This window comes from Bombus affinis, chromosome 4, assembly GCF_024516045.1.
Source record: "Bombus affinis isolate iyBomAffi1 chromosome 4, iyBomAffi1.2, whole genome shotgun sequence".
Taxonomy (NCBI): Eukaryota; Metazoa; Arthropoda; class Insecta; order Hymenoptera; family Apidae; genus Bombus; species Bombus affinis.
The window spans coordinates 3,841,370-3,866,896 of record NC_066347.1 but is presented as its reverse complement, the minus strand read 5'-3'; the positions used below and the strand labels follow the sequence as shown (position 1 = coordinate 3,866,896).

At 34.0% G+C, this 25,527-nt stretch overlaps 2 protein-coding genes across 4 annotated transcripts in view; one reads left to right on the top strand and one right to left on the bottom strand.

Moving 5' to 3' along the window:
• LOC126915589 (phospholipase DDHD1-like) overlaps window positions 1-25,527 on the top strand; it is a 410,369-nt gene that overhangs the window by 327,452 nt on the left and 57,390 nt on the right. The gene's annotated exons all lie outside the window — the stretch shown is intronic.
• LOC126915585 (potassium voltage-gated channel subfamily KQT member 1) overlaps window positions 1-25,527 on the bottom strand; it is a 143,532-nt gene that overhangs the window by 103,588 nt on the left and 14,417 nt on the right. For 2 of the 3 annotated variants that reach the window (XM_050720381.1, XM_050720383.1), the window contains exons 2-4: window positions 15,929-16,299; window positions 8,178-8,357; window positions 2,627-2,801 (exon numbers count right to left, since the gene is read on the bottom strand). In XM_050720381.1, the coding sequence (XP_050576338.1) occupies window positions 2,627-2,801; window positions 8,178-8,357; window positions 15,929-16,025 (452 nt within the window). In that variant the 5' untranslated portion in view covers window positions 16,026-16,299. Of the gene's footprint in view, window positions 1-2,626; window positions 2,802-7,874; window positions 8,059-8,177; window positions 8,358-15,928; window positions 16,300-25,527 lie in introns of those variants that run through there. The other variant, XM_050720385.1, reaches the window with a different exon arrangement.

The following is a 25,527-nucleotide window of genomic DNA, read 5'->3' as shown; positions in this document are numbered from 1 at the left end:
AGCATATTATATATTATTACAAGTAACATTTGCATGTTCCAACAGTGCTACAAAGCAGAATGAGAGCGAGAATTATTATCGCGAGAACCTTGTTCATACACGCTCAATTTGCAACAACCATTGTAAGCCTGGCTTACATTAGTTACATTAACCGCTTTGTTACATCAATGAGTTACCACTCTCCGTAGTAACCACTGCAACATTCTATTTTCGAATTACGGTTCCAACCGTTTTAATCACCAACGTAACTGGTACTTGTTATCAGTAGCCTGTTTACGAATTTAGATGAAAAGCACCTTTTGTTTTAACCTTTCATATTCCACTAATGTTGCTGCAACGATATTAATAAATTGAAGATTGTATCTTGTACTGTTTCTAACGATAAAAAAAAATTGAGAAAAGGATGAAGATTACTGTACAGGTTTTTTGAAACAAAATACAAAATTTTCGTTACGTAAAGAAAATATCAGGAATGTTACTTTGCTCTACTTGTATATCCTAATGCAACTTCTTCATCGAATATCTCCCTGGAAAACGTCACTCTATTGACGCGATTTAATTAAGAACCATATTCCACCGAAGGAAAAAAGAGGTAGCAGCATTTTTTCCAGATAAAAGAAGTAAGGAAAAATAAACGGTGTTTTTTATCTGTCGGAAAATTGACAAATAGACGGTCGTTAATCTATGTAGAAAAATTCTGTTTGAGGGGTAGGTTCAAGTAAAAAAAGCTGTTTTCTTAATATAAAAATCAGCGAGTCATCAAAGACATGTATATGACTTTCGAAAAGTATAAAACAATGGAAATGCTAAGATAGGATGTAGCAATAGAAACGTAAAGCAAAAAGAATTATTTAAGGATTTTGTTTTTACAACAAATATTTACGTTGCAAGAATTATAATTCTGTGTAGTACACGGCACGGATGCTGTTAATTTGTAACGTTAATTCTTGCTATAAACGTGTAAAAGCTTTTGTAAGAAGAGCCAAAGTACGACAAATCGAATTGCAGATTTCTGCATAGACGCTCAGTAAGTGATGTAGCCAGAATATTGATCAGACCAAGGGATACAGGTCGGTATAGAACACGCCATCTGTGCGAAAAGAATTCAACTTCCTAGCAAGCGCAATAAATCTTCTGTAAACAACGATGGAACTATCGATCCTAACTAATAATTTAAATACATTTAATCTACGTTTTGATAATTATTTTTATCATTTAAGAAATTTTAGATATGCATCATACTTTCTACCATATTTTTTGTGTAAACTAAAGTTATGCTTAATTTCAATTTTAATTTTAATAATTAAAGAAAATTGTACTTTTAGCGACATTTTTAAAATATAATAAAGGAGGGTACACATTTTTACAAAGGATACAAGAAATATCTTTGATATTTCCAATATTAAGTTATTCTAACATCTTTTCTTAATCTTTCCAAATAATAGCTTGTCTAACTTTTTTTTGTTTTTCATTTCTTTTTGTAATTGCAGTTAGGAAAGAGGAACAAGGTGTTTCAGTTGCGCGGAATATATGTTTCATACATTTGTATAAACAAACTGATGGATAAAATACGACGTGTATTTCCCGTGCTTCGAGAAATATTCCATTCGCGCGATCAATCTTACGAAATACACCGTATTGCATGATATTTATTAACTGACAACAAAGATCGATGTGGTAACGTTCACGGAAGATAATATAGGAAGCGGGACCAATATACTACCGTTAATCCGCCTTTGACATATCACCACGCAAGATAGTATCCAAACGAAGCTGCTTGAAATAACGTGTCCTATTAGATTATTAATGTTTATATAAGTTCACACTTTTACGAGGGCGATTGAAAAAATAGTATCTGACCGAACCACCCTCTAGATTCTAAATATTTCAATGAATACCTTGCTTTGATCGTTTCATATATTTCTCTGCAACTATTATTGTACGTCCTTGCACGCTTAAATTTTTCAGAAATGCATAGACATCCGCCGTCTATTTATTATTCACGGTGTTCATTTATTATTCATTATTTATTGCGTAATGTCTTCCAACGTGAAAAATTCGGTTAATCGATGGACAAACGACTTTTAAAGGAAAAAGATCGTACACGTAGAAAAAATTATTCATCATGGAATATCCACGATCAATGTTTATGTATTAGAATCATGACGCAGGCGAAAACTGCTGATTCATTTTGACTAAAATGTATTAGATTTTAAATGCAAGCTTCTGTGCCACTTGGTTTACAGCAAACTTTTAACCAGCTATATCGTGTGTCATTTCAATATATACAATATTTAGTTAGTTCACATTTTTCTACTACGAAACGTCGAAACTTAAAAGCTCCTATTGAAATATGCTTTCTCCTACATCACGTAGAGAAATTCCAAAATCAATATTCATTTGTACTACTCATAGATATTCAGAAACAGTAGTATAGTATTATAATATTATAGTAACAGTACATACATGAGTGTTACCAGAACGTACGATATAAGCTAAAGACAAAAGCGATAACGTATATTCCATACGGTAACAATAATCATCGATAAAACGAATAACGATACGAAACATCGAAAGCATCAAAAACATCGAACAATGTATATATATAAAATTGATAGGTACTTACACAGAGAAGTGGTACAGGAAGCACTTCCAGCCAGTGGGACGCTCCAGGAAGTTGTAAACTTGGCCCTGAAAGGTCGCCTTTCCAGCACGCCGATGTTCCTTCACGTGATAACGACCCTCCCACGTGTTACGTTCGCCGCCGGTGTTTGCACCCAACAGTAATCGTGGATCAACACCTGAACAGTCGTAAAATTTCGTTGAATACTCCGAACACCGATAAAAATACGGCAGTTTGAAGATTTTTCGTCAGGAATTTCAAGTAACATTCCACGAAGCATTGAGTTTCCGCGAAGCTAAAGGATAGATACGACAACTGTGAAAACGTTAGGCTAAGTCTACGTACAGTATAACGTAAAAGTTTATTGTTAGATCATCTGCATATCAAATATTTTATTTTTATACATTCTATTAGAATATTTCATTTTAGTGTAATGTTAGCGCCGTTTCTTTTAAAGAGTTTCTTTTAAAAGGATCTAATATTTTTTAATGAAATTCGTTCCGGAGATATTTTACTTTTCGTATTTTCACATATATTTTCTTTATTCATTGAAATTTAGTAAATACAAAGTATGGTAATTTTATATGATTTAAGATTCCAATTATCAGCAAACGAATGCAATAGAAACTAAATATAAAAATGACATTAGAATTTTTAATTCAGAGTTTTTAACTTAAATATGTATACACGTATTGAAAAATTTTGAAAAATCTACACACATGCAAAGATAAACTCTTCCTATTAAATACTATCAAATAAATATTAACAACGTAGAAGCATATATTTATGACACATGACAATAAATGCACATTTTGGTTACGTAATACATACATACAGGTATATACACACATATAGATATTTTCGATTCAGTCTGATAAAAATAAATAACTTTAAAAGTTAACTTCAATCCACCAGGTGCACAGACATTCACAACAATTTATCGAGGAATTGTTCGAGAAAGTTTAATATCAATAAGTTTGCAAATAGCAAGATAGAAGTTTATACATATATGTATATAGTACTCTCACATAGACTAATCGGCACTGGTTATGCATTGTGAAATAATTTATAGACACTGAGCTTTATAATTTTATTTACACGCGAAGCACATTAAAAGAGAACTTTATCAGATACTGTTTTATGATTTCAAGCTTAAACCACAATTAACGTTGTTACGAGTATCAGATCGTTACATAATAAATATCAGGCTTTCAGTTATTTTGAAGTCATAAAACTTTCAATAATTATTTTCATTCGTGTATTATCTTGTTCGGAAAGCTTCGGTCAACTATTTTCTTTACAGATTCAATAATATTCTCAAAGCAATTGTACGTTCTACATTTTGCAAGCAGCGATTTGATAAGTTGAATCACCGATTTTCGACCATTTTTCTGTATAAATATCAATTTGATCAAATTGCTCCGAACCATACAGCTACAGAAATCAAAAGAACATACACAATTATTTTAAGAAGTATACTGTCCCAGATGCTCCTTTGTTTGATTAAAAATGTTCATTTTAAAACTAGTTGTGTATTTCCGCATACCATTCGTCTCAAAACGTATTTTGTTTATGCATTTATAGAAAATATAAAATGATATATTTTAAATCGAAGCGTTCAGAGGTTTTGTTTCTTAGGTTTCACTTGTTTAATTTCTTTTATTTCTTTAGTGTATTGATAAAATTATGAATTTGCATAAATGTCCGTAATCTGTTTATTATGCAACAATCAAATACTTGGTTCAAGGCTTAGGGGAAACACAAGTACATTATTGTTAATTAGTTTATTCGTCCGAAGATCCTGTTACTTGGTTAAAGCATGAGCCTTCAATACGCTAAATTATTCATTCATACCAGGAATTACGTACACGGTGTAGCTTGGAACTCATCTCCGTATTATACATCCATCCCGTATACATATAATCTGCATAGAGATCGTATTATGTTATATAATCGCATAAACTATTTACCATTTGTCAAAGCTTCAGATGTTTCGCGAAGCCGCTGCAAAAGAACATCGCGAAGTCCATATATGAAATAGAAACGCGTTCAATGCAATCGAATCTCTTTGATAATTCACAGTTATGATTTCGTTCGATAAAAATAGTATAAAATAAAACCCATATTTGATTAAAATACTTAAATCGAATTTTATTATTTGCTATCATCCTCATCGATTCTTAATAGTAAATCTCGTATTTACAAGAGCTATATCATTTAAGTAAGAATGATATCATTTTATAAACGCTCCTATTCCGAAGGTATTGTTATTATTTCCATCGTTTTCGTAATCGATCGAAAAAATTTCCCTATGCAACGTACAGCACTGCACACTCGCGGCAGCAGTTACAAAACATCGAACATCATGTTACCGATGAACTACGAGTTACGTTCAAGTCGATTAATACGTAATTATTTATTATCCACTGGCGCTGCGTTCGATAGAATTTATTCGTTAATTTATTAAACAAAGTCGTACAAATGAAATTTTCCAATTCTTTTTGACGATATACATATCTTTAAAAAACAAAGAGAGACGCATTAATCACTCAAATACAATCGATATTCCATCAAAATGTAAAATAAAATTTATGCAAAATTCTTATTGAGTAACCCAAGAATGAAATGCTTTATTACATAAGAAATTTACAAATTTGGCAACTGCAATAGTGAAATTCTATCGCCAATCAAACAGCAAATTGCTCGAAACTTTTTCAATTAAAATTCAGTATGCTAATTCAACTTACGTTTCTTATCAAAAAAATACATTACTTTTTGTCGAGTGCGACAAAGAGACGCCTGTTCGATCGAATGGATTGTCATCTGACGAGATAAAAATTTGTGGCCGCTACGGGACAGAATTGACGAAGGAGAGACGCACGATTGCACGAGCGGTTCGATCCGCGCCTTTTTATCCGTCACTCTTTCATTAAAAACTGTCGAGCGCGCCCACGAAAAAACCACAGCAAGCTGAACACGAACCACAGGTTCCGAGTAATCCAATTATTTGGCGAGTAAATATCGGCCACGCATGAACTTGAAGCGGACAGAAACAATTTGATGCGGAATTAAAGCGTGTCACCCATAAGGAAATACGATATTCTCAGGGAATATTCGTAATTAATGCTATTCGAGCCACGAGTCGAACAATTTCGAGCGATTTCTTTCTCAGAATACTATCGACTCGATTGAATTTAATGTTACAATAGCTATAAAAGGTATTAATTTTTCATGTCCTCTTGCCTGATTATAGTACGGTATATTTTATTAGTTCTTCTCCATAATAAGTTGAATACTTGAGACATTGAATAATTAGTTTAAAACGGAAATTAATCTATATAGAGAACGATATATAACTGTATCTGATCTTTCAAACAATCGTTGACTTATAAAATTCAATAGACCATAAAACTCTAGCATTGTGTCATTTAAGAAATTTAAGTACACCGAAGGCGTGGAAGATTGAGATGTAAATAAAATCTTCAACTAATTACATCTTGTCCGAAACGATAAGATCAATCTTTCCTTCAAACGCAATTTGAAAAAGACAATGTGTTTTACATGCACTACGTATTCAATGATCAAACTGAACTAAATACATGGCAAAAAGTTAGATTTTCAAATGAAGTATTTAAAATACTAAAAATCCGATATATCGTTATTTACAGTGGTAAGTAATTTTTTAATTTAACAACATTTTTCTCCAATATTTTGCACCATTTTCCAAGTATATTGTTCTTTTTCGATAAATTCTTTACCATCTACCATTGTTTTCATATTAATCCGGAGCATATTCGTGTTTAATACCTCATCGCGTATATAATAAATTATTTATCAAGCTTATATTGTTTGTACCGCAGAGCAGATATCGGTGTATCCAAAAATACATTCGATACAATCATGAATTTATCTACCTTTGATCTAACGCTTTACTAACTTTTTTCTCACACTATTGCTTAGCAACCTGACTGTAACCAGGACCTCACCCCTGAAACGCTTCCGCTTACAGGATATGACGTCATCTACCCTTCCATTACGAACTGAAAGTAAGCCGATCCTTCGCAGTCAATATTTAAGCTGTACCTACATACGCCACCGGTGTCCGAGAAATCCCAACAATTCTTCACATTTCACCAACTTACTTTACTAAAATTTGAAGAAAGAATGATTTCTTATCCAGAAATACCATAGCACGGTGCATGTTTGTTTCGTTTATTTCTGATTATGAATTTTCTCGATCTGATAATCTGTCTCTTACTCTGTGCAATCTTTTGTTCAATTATCTCGTTATACAAAATATCTTCCTTCCCGTTCTCGCGATATATTAAGAAGCGTTTAATTAATAAGAAGAAACGATTATAATTGACCATTATGCAAAGTAACATGTATGGACGAAAAACGGTCGATAATCGTTGAAGTAGGTCTCACTTCTAGGAAAACTCTACATCTTCTCTAGTGTTGAGTTCTTAGCACAACGATTCTCTTTACAGCAGCTTCTTTCGTCTCTAGTAATATTGGGTTGGCAACTATTCCATTACCACCTTTTGTCATTACCACCTAATGACAAAATTCGCAATCACTTAGTTGACAACCCAGTATCACGGAAAGATCGCCGACATATAGACGATGTCGACGATAAAGCGCAAATGCCGATAAGCAAAAAGAGTGGGAAAACTTCAATAGGTCTAACGGCCATCAATATATTTCGGCACCGCAGCAGTTGATATTCAGTTAGCCACCGGAGAGTCAAAAGTCGTTAATCGAGAATTGTGATATCACACTACTGAATTAAGTTCACGTTAAATAATTATCGTTTTCTATTTAATCCATTGTAATAAATCAATTTATCAATACATTATCATATAGAATAGAAACCACTGGAAATCCTAATTTCTAACATTTCTGATAAAGAAATTCTATAATACATTCATCCACGTGTTTGCTTTCTTTATTCCGAGATATAAAACGTCAACAATAATACAAAATACAAGACCATTACGATTCGATAAATCAATTTGAAAGATCCACGAAACACACAAAAATTAACACTTTAAAGACCGATAGCCTATTAATCGGTTTTTGTCTCCGACGCTCACCGACCGATAGCCTATTAATCGGTTTTTTGTCGTCGACAATCTTTCTCATTATTTGAGCAATAATTTGTTATTTAGTACTAAGGTACCTTGCTCAATTGCGTTAGTTGCATTGCCTTGTAAGCTCCCACAGTTTAATACCAATTGGAAAAACTTACCATTCGCGATGAACGAAAAGAATGGTATTGGAGAGTTTAAACCGAAACAGAGCCGACGGCAGGGAGAATATGCTGTGCCTGAGCTGCCGGTCGGACATGCGTATACTGTTGAACAGCTAGCGGTCAGTAAAGTGTTAAGAAGATGAAGAAGCTTCCAATGAACAAGGTTACAGTCGATTGCCATCTAACAAACCGAGCCGTGAAACTCTCAACACATTATGATATTAAAGGTAAATAGATATCGCAATATTCGAGTGCATCAATGGAAAAAAAATGAGGAACAATAATCGTGAACAACCTCACCTCCGCTAAAAGTATCATTGTTGTCGGACTGCAGCGTAGCACTCGTGTCGGATAAGGGCGACGGTGTTGGCCTTAAATCCGACGGTGGTTCCAATCTCAGTAAATCACTTCCGCCATCTCCACCGCCCCCGTTTCCTTTTCCGACCTGTACAATCGTCACGTTCAGAGGTCCCCGGTTACCTGTCGTAAAACAGAGAAACTGCTATGAGGTCCGGACACCAAAAATACATCGTCTAGATGTTTGCAACGACGGTGCTCGCTGGTAACTACTTTCGGTCAATTTGTCGACCAATGTATTGTATGTTTACCAACTAATTTGCAAATTGGAACTTGCATTAATCCGTCAAGACTGTTTCATTTGTATTTTTTTTTCTTCGATCAATTTATATAATCCTTTTTTTTTACATCTTTTTATCTTCCACGCAGTTTCTTATCTCACATTCTTAATTAAAAGTATTTAATAAAGCTCTTTGTATTACTTTATAAATTACTTCCTATTACTTTATAAATTTTTATTATATTCTCGACTATGCATGTGACTTTATAAATGATAATCGTGTAATCAACGGAAGCATAAAACGATGGAGAAATGAAGAAAGCTGTATGTACTGCAAGTGTAAGAAAAACTACGGATATTACAAAATTATTAGAAATATAATCGGTATAAACGAATTTTATCATTAACAAGTCAATCAATAACAAGTTTCTTTCTTTCATATATACAGGCGTGATAGTAGAATGAAGCATATATATCTTTTTATTCCATCTAGAATTTCTATCTCAAATAACCCAGTGATAATTAACCAAGAGTAAATTACTCGTTCGATAAACGGAAAAAGAATGCAACTTCATGTATGCTGAAGTTACATATAGTTTCTCGGGAAATTATTATAGCTAGAGGCCATTTTTTCGATCGATACTGGCGCTGTAGACGCGATAATTAATTACCACGAGCTCGACTAAAAATACAATTACGTTAATGCGGTATGTTACATCTATATGCATGCAATTTTCTATAGAAAATGTTTCATCCTTTCTCTGCGGTACGTGAAGCGCGCACACAATGGCATGCGCGACACCTTAGAAACACGTTCATTGAAACATTCTTGCGTTCGATGAAAACCAACCAGCATGTATAATGTCGAAAATCACCCTTGCATAGCTCTTGCAAAGTCAGCATTGAAGATTTGCAAGTCAGAAACACTTGAATTATCAGATGGACGAACATCTAACACTCGAACGACTCGAACTCTCAAACGAGTTGGATAGGCGATTATTCGAACCATTTCATCAGCCGAATAGAAACGTCGAATAGTCCTGCAGAATCATTTAACATTTCGCTAACGTTTTAACGTTCGTATCGTTCGAGTTAATCCATCGTTTAGGAATATCTATTTTCCGCTCACTTTCCACCGTGAATCAGTCGATCAATACTAATTCGACGAGTAGCCAACCGTGCAAAAATCGCGTATCAATGTGACTAAAGACCCTTTAACCTCGGGAAGAGTAAATTCGCGACGCGTCAATGAATATTCAAAGATATCCTACTTTAACTTGAAAGTAAATCTGATATTAGATCGCCAGGCTCTGTAATTTAAACACAAAATTATATCGAGCATGTTTACATCAGTTCGCTTCATTTTTCGTGAATGCTGAGTTTATTAGTAATTGAATTAATTTCATTTATCATAACCAATTTGAAGACTATCGATAAAAGTAAACGAAGGTACGTGCAAATAGTTAAACACTCACGATATTTCCCACGTTTTATCATTTTCGATAATATAAAAATGGGCAACGAAGATCGATTAAAGTACATGTAATCGATGACTTGGAATTTTTTCCGCGTTATACTTATTCATCAACGTCGGTCAACCGACCGACGTCGTTGACAATGGCAGATTATAATTATTCGGAGGAATACGATTATGAACGAGGAAATAGGTGATGAGTTTCTCGGGAACGTTACTAAGTGGCAATTAACCTTCGTTTTACCGAGCCTCGAGTAAGCTGTGTCAACGTTAAAGCCACTTAACTCTTAATCTATGCCTCCCCTGATTTCCGATTCAATAAATTATCGAAAATATCCGATGTGATAAAGTTCCCGAAAGAAAACAATGAATTTCTCGAAAAGAGCGTCGATGTGTAATATACTCTGAAATATACTTTGTTAAACCTGCTATCCGATGACTTAATGCTATGACCTTTTCTCTGACACAATTAGACATATAATATTTGTGTGTACGTGTGTATGTATATATATATATATATATATATATATATATATATATATATATATCTTCCTACAGGTTAAAGATATATATATATATATATATATATATATATATATCTTCCTACAGGTTAAACTTACTAACCAGTGACATAATACTACGACCTTTCGTTGTTTCACAGTTTTACCAGGTCTCCTCGGGGACTATCCTTACTAAATGTTGGTAGATAGGAAAAAGAGATATAAGGGAATAGAGACATTATGTTTGGATAAAGAAGATGTAGTAGTTGTGAACTGCGACGTATTTCTAAGGGTCATGTAAGACAAGTAGATCAATGCTATTTTTACTTTCTTTTACGATTTATAAAAAGGATTTAACCTGCGTATGGTCAGACGTATTCGTGAAGCTAAGGAAATCGAAATCGCGTAGCTATCCAATACGAAAAATTCGATTACTTGTAAGACGTTTATGATAAAGATCAAAAATAGCAAGTATATGACTTAAAAAGTAAGAATTCTTTTTACAAAACCCAACTATCAAAGCTATACAACCAATACACGGTTATTCATTCGAGCCATCGTTACTCGTCACGTTTTATTTCTCCTTCGAAATATTTGACCATAGTACCGAAGATTTCACGATAAATACGAAGAAACATCAAACCCTTATCGCGTCCTATCTATATAATCCGGTAGAATACTACTGACTTCACTTCGGGAGTCAGTAGTATATCGTATACGTAATAAAGGAAGACAATAAAATTTTACTGCTTAAGCAGCCGTCGTAAAGCTCGGCTTTTCATAACCGATGACCAAATTCAAAATTATATCGACTGGTGCACTCGGTGCAGGACCATTCAGATTTTTATGAAAATTTAACGGACGCTGCATAATCTCGGTTAAACGAAATTCATCGTTAACGTAACGATTGCCCGACGAATTTTCCATATCTTGTTCACAATATCGGTAAAAATTCTACGCTCTCCTAAATATCGTCCAGTGTAAAATATATATATATGTAGTATCTTAAATAGGTCTAGAGCAAGGACAAGTAAGGATGTTTTATTTATTAACAAGTTGATATAGTTTGTGTATTTAATAACAATGAATATAATGATAAAGCGTGACAGATTATTCAGTGATAAACAATGTCAACGTGTTCGTTCGGCTTAGCGGCTTTATACACCCGACCTCTCGACGTGTGCTCTTAAAATCTTCAAAAAGGACTAACTTGATCTTAGATCATTTCTTGGTCTTTTCGAGGAGACGACCTCTACTACGCTCGGATCGCGCCACCGCTCGCGCCTATGATCACGTATACCGCCTTCTTTAGAGATGAAACAACAGACCGAAATCGACGTTTCCGGAAGTCGCTGCTTGTCGACAACTATGCGCTCGTCGATACATTGTACATACCTCGTCGGGCAGGTAAGGCGATCCGCCTGCGACATTGTAGAACCGCGCGCGACGGCCAGAAACGCGACCCATACTAAAACCTCGCAGCGTAACAAAGCGTACACCCCTCTCTTTTTTTTATACTACATATATATATATATATATACACAAAATATTAGAAGGTATTGTATTTAATACATTTATGTGGATTATGTAATATCCACATAAATGTAGTATTATCAGTACTACTGCCGAGCATGAATCCATTTATACGAATGTCGAACAATAAAATGTAAACAATAAAGGCACGCATTATGCGACACACTCTCCTCATTCATTATTGATTATGTATTTAAAAGTAAAAGCAATGTTTCGTTGACTCCTCTCGTACGAACGTGAACTTTCTATTAAACTGAACGAAAAATGATAGATGGTGGGGAGAAATAGGTGGACTTCTATTATACGAACGACTTAGTTATGTGAAACGACTAGTCCTCCGACAGGTCCATATAAACGAACTCTGCGGTATTTATAAAACATTGGTATTATAGGTAAATCCAGCTATCGAGTTAGAAATAATTTTACGAGAAGTTTGTTCTATAAAAAAAAACGATTGTAACATGAAATCTTGCGATTGGCATAGCCTCCTCTTACGGCTTTTGCAATTAGTAGGATTCTTCAAGAATTAAAATTTAAAATCCATCAAGCGGTACAAAAGCTTCTTCAGCTAAGTATACGTTTAAAAATTGTGTGAGAAATTATGAAAACCTTGTGTGAAAGCAAACCCGGTAAAATAGAAATAGTTCTAGGATCAATGACAGAAACTGTTCTTCAAACGGTATAAGAAATTGTTCAGTACCGAGTAAACATTTATAAAACATGTGAAAAACGAAGAAAACTTGCAAAGACAAATTTACAGATGGGTTAAAAAAGTTTTAGGATTAAGAATGAAAATTATTTTTCAAACGGTACAAGAAGTTTTTTCGATTGAGCGTACCTACGTATATATAACCTCTTAGGTACGATCCGCCACTATAGTGGCTTTCACGGATGTCATCTTATATTACGACGCGCCACTATAGTAAGTCTACTGACTCATTCGCTCACCGTTTGAACTAAACGATCGTACGTTTTCCTTTGTCTTGCTTCACACTTTTCTTCACCTCGCAGCGTTTTATAACAGTGTTAACAATATAAAGACAGAATATATAGTCTTTGTTTTCGAAACGCCAGTGTCAGATATTAATTGTTGCTATCCGTTAAAATAAATATGCCATTATTATTAGCTCTCTTTAACATGCCGATCCGTACCCTTAAATTTCTTTAGAACCTTCAACCTCAAAATGTAGTTTCAAAATAGAAAACGAAGAGCAATTTGAAAAACACTATCGCGCTATGAGTTTGAAATTTGCGACGTCTATGTGTCGTACCGTGCTTTAAAATATATCACACTCAATTGGATTATCCATTATTAAATGAAATTATTAAAGTTAAAGTATATGCATCATATCTGTAAGAAAAATTATAATTTAATTATCAAAAACTTCGTTCCAATGTGCTTGCGTGGACAAATTGCAGTGCTGTATCGTTTACGCGTAATTCGTGTCAAACTCTGTCGTATTATTATCCATCACAAATTGCAGTGCTGTATCGTTTACGCGTGATTCGTGTCAAACTCTGCCGTACAAAGAAACATCCCCGCACAAAATTCAACCGTACTTAAGAGGTTGATGTAGTAAATAATAAGTACTCTTGCATTTGTAGTACATCAACTCGTCGCTGGGTGGCCTATAAGATATTTGCTTTCTCACTAATTGTCGCAAAGGTAGTATGTTACTTTATATACGGGAAATAAATCATACCTTACCCGGTTCCTTCAGTAGTACATATACCAAAGCTGTGTGTAGTATCGTTGGCCGCGCACAGTGATACGCGTGATTACTGTGTGTGTGAGTGTGTGAGTTTGTGATTATGTGCGTGACAGGGATCCCTCAACAAAAGAAGAGAAAATGTAACTTGGCAAGAAGAGGAAGGAGAAGCGGCACTAGAAGAGTAGTTGAAACACATATATAATTGTTATCTATGAACATCTTGTAAAACACATGTTAAATAAATAAAAGAATTTTTTTATTTTATCATCTCTACATGTAATGAAAATGTTCCTAGTGTACCGTTCTGAAGCTCTTTAACTCGTTAGGTACGATGCGCCACTATGTTTCTTTAGGTACTATGCTTTCGCGGATGTCTACTACGCGTATCTATAGTGATTCATTCTACTCTCATTCTCTCACCGTTTGAATTAAATGATACGCTTCATTTGTCTCGCATCAGACTTATCCTTATCCTCGAAATGTTTTATAACAGTGTTAACAATATTCATGCAGAATATATAGAATTAAAATAGATATTCCTAGATCTATATATATATATATACACACACATATATATATATATTAAATTTAAATAAACTAAATTTTTATTATTAAATTTAATAAAATTACATTTAAATAAATATTTACTATTGTAATTTCCATTTTTTCTTTTTGAAGAAATAATTAATAAAAATAATAATAATTATTAATATTAAATTAAATTTTTATAATTAGTGTTGAATTAAATTTTTAAAATTAATTTGGAAAACAATAATATTAAATATTTTATAATAGAATTTAATAGTTGATCTATCAATTAAATATTTATAGTAATGTCGCAAATATATTAGTTCTTTTACAAAAAGTTTAAAAAATTAATTTAATCGAAAAATTTAAAATTTGTATAAAAATTTATTCTAAATAGTATTTATGAATTTAGTATAATTTAATTTAAATAGTTTAAAAGTAGGAAGCATTAAATCTAGTTGGGGGTTAATAGATTTGATATTTTACTATTTTTAAAATTTATTGAAAGTAGAATCAGTATAGAATTAAATTATTATTGGTTTCAGTATGTGTAAACGTACATTATACGAGTAAACGGAAATTAGAATTCTTACAGATTGATAGATTAATGAACAATAATATAGTTAGAATCTTTTTGAAAGATTTTATAATAGACTATAATATATATTATATATAGATATATGGAGATATAAAATAGATGAAATATATATAAAATAGATTATTAGATGCTCTTTTTAACTTGTCGATACGTACCCTTGAATTTCTTTAGAATCTTCAACCTCAAAATGTAGTTTCAAAATAAAAAACGAAGAGCAATTTGAAAAACACTATCGCGCTATGAGTTTGAAATTTGCGACGTCTATGTGTCGTACCGTGCTTTAAAATATATCACACTCAATTGGATTATCCATTATTAAATGAAATTATTAAAGTTAAAGTATATGCATCATATCTTTAAGAAAAATTATAATTTAATTATCAAAAACTTCGTTCCAATGTGCTTGCGTGGAGAACAGTATTATCCATCACACATTGCAGTATTGTATCGTTTACGCGTAATTCGCGTCAAACTCTGCCGTACAGAGAAACAGCCCCTCACAAATTTCAACTGTACTTAAGAGATTAAACAAGTACGCATAGTGCTTAACGATGTTGAAAGCTGACTGTCGTGAATTACGAAGAGACATTTTAGTTTATTTAATTTTCCACTAAAATCGCCAATACGGAGCAGTTTGATTTATTCCATTGAATCAAAATGATACTAAGCGCTAACCTTACCTGGCTCGGTTAATTGACCGGTTTCAAAATTTCATTGAAAATTGTGCATGTATTGTTATTTCTTCTGTAAATTCTAACTTTGTAAAATCTAACTTTATGCAAATTCTTATATTATCCGATTAATCAATTTTTCGATATTTCTTAATATAGGAATTTACATAAAGTTAGATGAACGAAAGAAACAAGTACAGTTTTAAATTAAATTTTGAAACAGGTCATTCAACGGAACCTGGTAAAGTTAGCATTAGACTGCGTAGTTATAAACAAAGAATGTATCTGATGAAAATCATCTCGAGTCATAAAAGATAATAGAAAATTTTTCCAGAAACGATACAAAGGTGGTACAATACGGAGAAGACAAAAAGCTCATAATTCGTTAAAAAGGTGTGAAAAAAACAGGGAAACTTTATACGATGGCAATTGATAAAATAAAGGGAGGAACGTGTTACCTGTTCTGGAGGGTGGAAGCAGCAATCCCTGAACCTCTTCTAGAGGCATCGCCTGTCCGTGGTGGTCTCGGTAAGGTCGATGAGGTCGATCCTTCATGCCTCCTAACGAACGCAATGGTGGCGTTCGTCTTTGCCAGTTTCCACGTTGAACGACGATAGTAACTTTTGTTATCAGAGATAAGGATCGAAGCGAAACTCAGGATCGGGTTCTGGAGACTGTGCGAGTCCTGAAGGACTCCTGGCGATGACGAAGGACGGTGGTAGAGCGTCATCGCCCCGCCGTCGTCCCTAAGACCATGCCCAGCTTACAAAGAATCTCGAGTCGAACAGTTTGCAGTGTGCTACTTCAACAATTTTGTTCTTCTTTCGCTCTGTAACAATAAACAGAGAAAGTTTTCGTTAATTATTGGAATTTCAATTGTCAGGAATAAACAGCGAGTAAGAAAAAGAAATCAAGGAAAACTTAAAAAGGAAAACTTAAAAAACTTAAAACTTAAAACTTAAACTTAAAAACTAATTCTTCCCGGTGAAATTCTACACGGATATAGATATGCGTGTGTTTATTAAATTTTTCCATCGAAATATCTGAAGTTGGAGATTCCTTTCATTCGTAAATAATATTTGATGTATTAATGAAAATATAGAATCACGGAAACGAGCATTACAATTTTTTATATTTTATTTTGTATTTATATTATTTAATATTTATAGTATTTATATTATATTTTATATTTGTTTCGACAGTTATAGAAATTAATTTTAATCGCCGCAACGTTTCGTGTTCTTCGTGTATAACATGCTATCGATTTAATTGGCCACTTATTACAATGATGTAATAATTATAATAATTCATTAACCAGGGCTGCACATTTTCTACCATCAATTAATAGCAAATTGCGTATACATATTTAACAAGTATATTTCAGGTAATTTAAATACGTCGATTTTTTATTTATTAAGTTTCGTAATTAAACATAAAAGAACTATCGAGGAGATTATTTATTCGTTGCGTCTCATCGAGTTGTTAATAATCTAATTCTGAAGTAATCACAACGTTAATTAATAATCAGTTACGTCATGCAATCAATCGGCAAGTTGATATTGCAGATTTAATAATATTGCGTTCTCTGATAAATTCCGTAATACCGTTAAATACAATTAATAATTATTATTCGATTAATCGAAGGTACAGAATTTTGTAAAATTTGGCAGACGTGCGATAAAATGCAGATGATATTTCATACAATTTGGAATTATTTTATATCATAAAATGAATTTAGTCTTGATATAATATATTCCATCACTTTATATGATATTATTAAAAGTAAAAAATTATCAATGATACTCGTTAAATGCAAGCTGAGTAATAGATCTTACTCTAAAATTTTACGTATCTTACACGTGATTTCGACTGTAATTGCCAAGATTACTATTAGAGCACTATGACCATTTTTTCTACGAAACCAATTTAGGTCACATATTGATTGCTGTTGTGAAAAAGTTGTATCTTGTAGATAGACATAGGTATAATCGTTGAGCTGCTGATTGCACTGTCCTCAAAACTTGTCATCAACCTTACAGACCACTTTAAAACAATTTTTTAACCCATTTACGTATCACTAATTAACTGGCAATGAATAATGTTTCTCGCAATTCTATATTTTATATTTATACTTTTATTAAATCTATGATTCTATACATATATTTTTATGACCTTTCAATCGTGCATTTTTTATCGTTACACATTTCTTTCTGTTTGAAAAAATAATACGAGAGGATATTAACAGCTGAATTAAATTACTTGAAATATTCCAGATGACATAGTAATCTACAGTGCCACGTCTATCTTTCCATTGTTTTATGTTACAAATAGCCCGTGCGATCAGTTGATGCGGTTATAAATACCGAAAGGAAAAGATAAGCTTAATGTTGAAATATCTTTACAACTTGAAAATTATTGGAAATACTGAAAATTGATATAAAACATATTTCTTGTGAGAAAGAGGAACAACTTTTGATTGTCACACCTTTGAACATGAACTACGCAAAGTAGACTGAAAGCTAGCAATAAAGCGATCTGCCAATATACAAAATCTCTTGCATATGCATATGTAGATCGTACCAATAACCAACACCATAAATCATTCAACGATGACAGAGTTCTTTCGTATTGCTAGCAATTTGGTATCAAAACGATACTTCTAAACAGCTTATCATAAATCGTCATTCTCATTGTTGTTTTATCATAGGAACGTACGCCGCGTGAATATAAAATAATTAAACCTTCCACGTTTACGTATAAATAATATACAAAATGTTAAAACCCAACTAATGTGCAAACTAAATATTCACATAAAAACATAAATCCAAATTTGGTACTTTCACTCCTCGTCAAAAAGATAACCCAGGTGTACTATCCTTAATTTCTTAATGACGCGTGTAAAGTTTTTCGTCTATAACGTATAATATCAAAACATTATGAGCTCAGAATATGCGGTTCGTTAAAAATAATTAAAAATATTGTGAGGTTTAGTGTATAATAAAAAAAATTTTTTTATTTTAAGAAATGATAGCACATGTACAATAAGAAAATAATAATCAATATAAATCGTAACTAACGATAATTACTTATGAAACATATGTACTTATTTAATAATGGATACATCCTCCTTTATTTTCTATTACTTCTATTATACGATTTGCTATCGATTTATATAGTTTCTGGATATAATTTTGACTTAACGTATCCCATTCGCGTACAATTGCATTTTTTAATTCTTGTACGTGTTGATACTGCTTTCCATCCGCGTATACACCGTGAACAAGTTCTGCCCAGCAATTTTCAATAATATTAAGGTCCGGGGAGCGTGCAGGCCACGGCAAAATAGATATATTATTTTCATTAAAATATGATTGGATCAATCTTGATGTGTGTACAGATGCATTATCTTGTTGAAAGATGTAATAATCCAGAAATGCGTTCTGCATGATTATCTATTTGTTCTTTGATTAAATTTATGTATCGGACACTATTCATTTTCCCATTGATGAACTTGATACTTGTTTTGCCAAAATAACCGATACCGACCCAAACCATCACGCTGCCTCCTCCCATTTGTCGTCGAATTGCTGACATTGTCCCTTTTCTTATGTCATGAAAATAATATTGGAAGCCATCAGGACTATCCAAGTTGAATCTTTTTCATCTGAAAATAGTATCCTTCTCCATTTCTTTTTCCAATGCATTCATTCTTTTGCAAAGCGTAAACGTTCTACTTTGTGTTTCGTTGTTAACGAAGGTTTCTTTTTCAATTTTAACCTCTTGATATTTTTGCAGGATAGTAGAATTCGGCGAACACTTGAAACACTAGCACTAACACTACATTTCTCTATTATTTGCTTTGTTGTTAACTGCGAGCAGGAAGCTACACGCAAAATTGCTCGCTTATCACGATCGGATAACGAGGACGGCCGTCCAGTACTTTTCTTTTTGCCATAATCTTCAACATTTTTTAAGAAATTCTGTATTATTCTACGACTTCTTATTACTTTCGATATTTTTGCTACTGATAACCGTTGCTGTTTTAGTTCAAGAATTTGCTTTTTTTCAGACTCGTTTAATTTTTTTTCGCGTCTCATACTTACAAATTTATATAATATTGTACTATAATCTTTACTCGTTGATAGATCATGAACTACTGAGCAATTTTGTAAACATATTAACAGAGTATGTTATCATTTCGTTCTTAAAATAAAACAATTTTTTTTGTTACACATTAAACCTCATAATATTTTTAATTATTTTCAACAAACCGCATATTCTGAGCTCATAATGTTTTAATATTATACGTTACAGACGAAGAACTTTACACGCGTCATTGAGAAATTAAAGATAGCACACCTGGGTTATCTTTTTGACGAGGAGTGTATGAGTATGTAGTAGTCATAGATATCGATTTAGTCGCTATACGCACACGTTTTCAATTTACGATATATTTCTGTAATCTATTACACATATGTACGTTACAGTAAACGTGTATATATATATATATATGTCGGATGTTATATATATATATATATATATATATATGACAGAGTGCCGCAAGAAGATGCGGACCGAAAAGCAGAAGGGGACACAACGCCTGGAAGGGAACCGACCAGCCACATCGTCCAAGGTGTTTTGTTTCAAGTGCCGTGCGGAATTCCGTAAGAAATATTCGACAAAATTAGAGAAAAAAGAAAAGCGAAAGCAAAATGGAAAAAACACAGAACTCGAGAAAACAAAAAACACCTAAACAAACTTGCAAAGGAAATAAAAAACGAAATAAAAGAGCACAACAATAACGAATTCGCTAAGTTCATAGGGACACTCTCTACACACGAGAACACCAACTACTCCCTATGGAAAGCCATGAAAAAGATAAAGAAACCAATAATACCCGTCCCAGCAATCAGAAAAACAGATAACACATGGGCAAGAAGCAACGAAGAACAAGCTGAAGAATTCTCCAATCACCTCCGCAACACATTCACACCACACATTATCAACAACAGCAACCTCAAAAGTCATACGGAGGAGGATGCGCAAACCACTATTATCACAACCGACAAGGAATACACCATACCTAAAACAACAGCACAAGAAATTAGAAACATAATCGATAAAACAAAAAACAACAAAGCACCAGGAATCGACCTAATCAATGGCAAAATCTTGAAAAACCTTCCGCCAAAAGCAATAAGACTAATGACAATAATATTCAATGCAATTCTAAAAATTCAATACTTCCCCAAACCATGGAAATTAGCACAGATCAAAATGTTACCTAAACCAGGCAAAGGTCCACACCAAACTGCATTTTACAGACCAATATCACTGCTTCTAGTATTTTCCAAAATACTGGAAAAAATAATATATTACCGGATAAAAACAATAATAGAGATAAAAAAACTAATACCGGAACACCAATTTGGATTCAGAAACAAACACTCCACGATAGAGCAAATGCACAGGCTTATCAACGAAATAATAATAGCACTAGAAAACAAGGAATACTGCACAGCCCTCTTTATGGACATAGAGAAAGCATTTGACAAAATTAACCATGAAAGTCTACTACAAACAATTAGGAAATAATTCCCGGAGCAAATACACCAATTAATAAAATCCTACCTAAGCAGCAGAACCTTCGTAATAAAAATCAAGGACACACATTCTGAAGTTAAAGACATCAAGGCAGGGGTACCACAAGGAAGCGTCCTGAAAGTCGATTAATTCAAAGATGCATTCGCTACGGATTTCCTACGTACTCGCGTAAATACAGGCCAGTTAGAAATACAATTAATTGATCCTAACATCACCGTACAAAGAAGTCCTTATAAACTCGGCGAAGAGGAGCGCAGAGTGATACGTGAGAGAATAGACGGATTAGTTAGTGCAAAATCATAAGGCCTAGTAACTCACCATTCGCGAGCCCTATGTTACTCGTGAAGAAGAAGGATGGTTCGGGTAGATTGTGTGTGGATTTTCGAGAACTAAATAAAAATACGGTCGCGGATCGGCATCCTTTACCTCTTATTGCAGATCAAATCGCGAGATCGCAAATGCAAGATACTTTATTAGTCGGGGCATAGCCGGCGGATTTCACCAAATCCCTATTTATCCTAATTCTACGAAGTATACAGCATTTCTTACCCCCGACGAACAATTTGAACAATAAGTTGATGTTTTCTTCAAATTCTTTTGTGCTTTTGTTCGGTCCATTCGATGTCTTTGCTTCTTCCGGAATGCTTCTTCCGAAATTATTTTTCTGAACAACGTTATTATGCTGACTCCATCGAAGGCAAAGATTGTTGCATTTTCAGGCAGCCTTGGTGATTCTGCAACTAGTAATTGTCTGGATATCCTTCCTTGTTGCAATTCTGTAAGCCATCGAAGCATTTACAACAGAAATCCCCAGAAGGTGTTGCGTGCCAAGTCTTCTGTACCATTTGATTCCTTTTCTAATTGTGATGGCATAAGAAATCATTTGGTCGGAATAATCTATACCTACAAACTTTTACCCTTTGACATTATGTATCGGGATGGCCCACGTTGACTTCTTTTCACGAAACCCCGTAGACTTTGATCGCCATAAGATTGATAAAATCGCGGAGAAAGAGATCGATCTGGCCGAAATATCGGAAGACTGGCTACTAGCCGAACAACGTCGTGACCCCCAAATTTCGGGAATTGTCGAAAAGTTGTAAAATGATGAACTCGCGGAAGACATCGCGAATACTTACGAATTACGGTCCGATACTCTCTACCGTAACATACAAAGAAGAGGCAGGACTCTCAGTTTACCTATTGTTCCAAGAGGTTTTAGATGGTCCGTTATTAACCATGTGCACCAGTCAATTATGCACTTAGGTTGGGATAAAACGCTCGAGAAGCTGTACGAGTATTACTGGTTCGAAGGAATGGCGAAGTACGTTCGCAAATTCGTAGAGAACTGCCATGCTTGTAGAGTTTCGAAGGCAAGCTTGGGTAAGATACAAGCCGAAATACATCCAATACCCAAGACCAGCATACCGTGGCATACGGTGCACGTGGACATAACGGGCAAGCTAAGCGGTAAAAATGATTCCAAGGAATATGTCATTGTTTTAGTAGATGCTTTCACGAAGTTTGTATACCTGCATCATACCCGTAAGGTAGACTCCCTTAATACCATCAAAGCACTCAAGTCCGCTATATTTTTATTCGGCAGTCCCTGCCGGATAATAGCGGATCAGGGAAGATGTTTTACGGGTAAGGAATTCCGGGAGTTCTGTGAAAGCAAACAAATTAAAGTTCACCTGATAGCAACCGGTACTAGTAGAGCCAATGGGAAGGTAGAGCGTGTTATGGGTACATTGAAAAATATGTTCACGGTAGTAGAGACGACCGGGCGGTCATGGCAAGACGCGATTGGGGAAATACAATTGGCCTTGAATTGCACTACCAACCGCGTGACTAAAGCGAGCCCATTGGAACTACTAATCGGTAGGACAGCAAAACCGTACGACTTGTTGCTACCCGATAACGTTGAAGAAAGAGAAATAGGCATCTCCGATGTAAGACAACAGGCGATAAAAATATAGCAAGTAGCGCCAAATACGACAAAGAAAGATTCGATAAAACCAAAGCTAAAGTGGTTAGGTTTAATATCGGTGATTTTGTATTGCGCAAAAATGAGGAAAGAAACCAAACCAAGTTAGATCCAAAATTTAAGGACCTATTCGTAATAGCAGAGATTTTGGAAGGAGATAGATATACTTTAAAAACATTAGACGGCAAACGATCGTATAAATACCGTGTCACCGTGACGGAGAGTCTCTCTCTCGTACGATCTCATCAGCGGTTGACCTGTCATTCTTACACGTAGTGATTGCTCCTTGCATTAATATTTAGTATAACTTAGACGCTAAAGAAGGGTAAAGTTCAGCATCCCGTTGATCGCGGATTCGTTATCGGACCCGAGACCATTGTCATAGTGCCGCGAGTATCTAAACATTGTGATTAACTACCGACGCTGTAATATCTCTAACTTGTGTCAATAAACTCAATCATTGTTACACCGCACCGATGACTAATTTCAACGAAGATTCATCGAACACCTCTACCCCTAATCCTAACGTTAACCCGAAATATATATAAAAGTTGTATTAAAAAATCAACAGCATCAAAAAACTATACCGAAAAGTGAGGAGAAAACATGAAATCTTTGACTTCGATATAATCTTCGGAAATATAATTTTTATTATTAAAGAACATTAATCAATAATCAGATTCAATAATAGCGAGAGCACGAACATTTCTGTGACTCGCTCTATATACGTATATAACGTTGAATTGCAACTGACGTGACCGTTCCCATATGTATTTTTGCCTATAGACACGCTTCACGTTCTCATACCCTCGGTCATCGAAGCGGAGACGCGTAGACCACCGACAGCTGTTTGTTAAGAGTACACATTACATGCGTGTGAAATAGATCGATAGAAATGCTGTCTCGGTTAGTAGGTCTAGTTCAACTGGAATTATGTAGTGGATCGTACAGTATAGACATTCGAGATCGTTCGTGTCTTTTAGACCGACAGTGACCTTATCGTTGCACGTGATACTTTTTTCCTGTCTGTCCTTCGTCTATCAATTTAGTTGGCGCCCCTTCTTTAAAAAAAGAAGAGGAAGTAGAAGAAGAAGTAAGAAGAAAACTGTAAACAGTTTTTCCAACGACAGGGGAACACAACTTGACGCGAGCTCTTCAAGTTTTTTTCCAACTCATTTTTTTTTATCTCGATGACGACAATCCAACCATTAAAACGCGATTTACTGTGATGTCCATATCGCGCGACTATACTACTATGCGAATATTTACGCAGCAATAGGAATTGCGAATACGTATCAAGATTTTGAAATTGGCAGTGCCTGGTGTCTGGAAACTATTAAATTAAAACTTCAGTTTTTCTGTCGTTTATTTTTGCAGGTAGATCCAACATGTAGATTTCATTTAGAGTACGTTTACGAATTATTAATTCATTTTGAACTTTAGATTACAAAGAACTTATACGAATATACATACTACCAATGAATATAGGTAATAAAAATATCGATAATTATCTATAGGGAGTAGGAAAGAATGAGGCTAAACTACGAGTGTAGTACTCATAGGAAGAAGCAAAAGTTTCACTGCAACTATTTCGGACACACGTATAATAAATCTATTATGTAGATTATTCATATCTTCTTCGTATTATGAGATTTTCGATTTCTGTATTAAATTTATATGTCGTTGTTTCATCGTATGCTAAAACAATTTTTGAAATGATAATAATAAAGCAAACACAAGTCAAGTTTGGATTCTGGACTATTTGATTCATCCTAAATTTATAAAACTAACATCGCGAAGCCAATACAACATATATATAATACGTAATACTATATATAAAATATACTATTCGTTTTTCTCATCCGACGTCATTAATTTCATTAGAAAATTATTTCAGATGCTGAGTATACTTCTCCGTTCGAAAACATCATTTTGAAGCTACTAAAAATGATTTAATACGAAGCCACCGAGTAACAGTAATTTAATGCGTTGTAAACTGTTGTAAACGACTGCAAGCCATGTATTTTTTGACGAAACCACTTCTTAAGTCATCTGAGATCCTACTTAACGAACAATTCTACGTACAACTTGATACATAAATAGTTCACGTGATTCGCGTGTAAAGTGAATTATGTATTTTGATAAAGTACATTACGAAGGCGAATGGAAATGCACGGAGAGCATGCGATCTCTTAAGAAACTCTAAATAACCAGCAGGAAACTGCTTCCAATCGTGCGACAATGACTTTCATCAAATACGCGATACTGTGAAAGAACTACGTTGAAATTGAATTTGAAATATAAAATAACTCCTCAATGAAGAAGCCACTAACAATGATTTATACAGTAATTAAGCATTTTGTAAACACTAGCCTGGTATGAAATTAAAAAAAAAACAAGATTAAAACTAAAACTACAGAATAGAAAATGTTGAAGTGAAATTTCCCTTCTAAGTAGAACATAAAG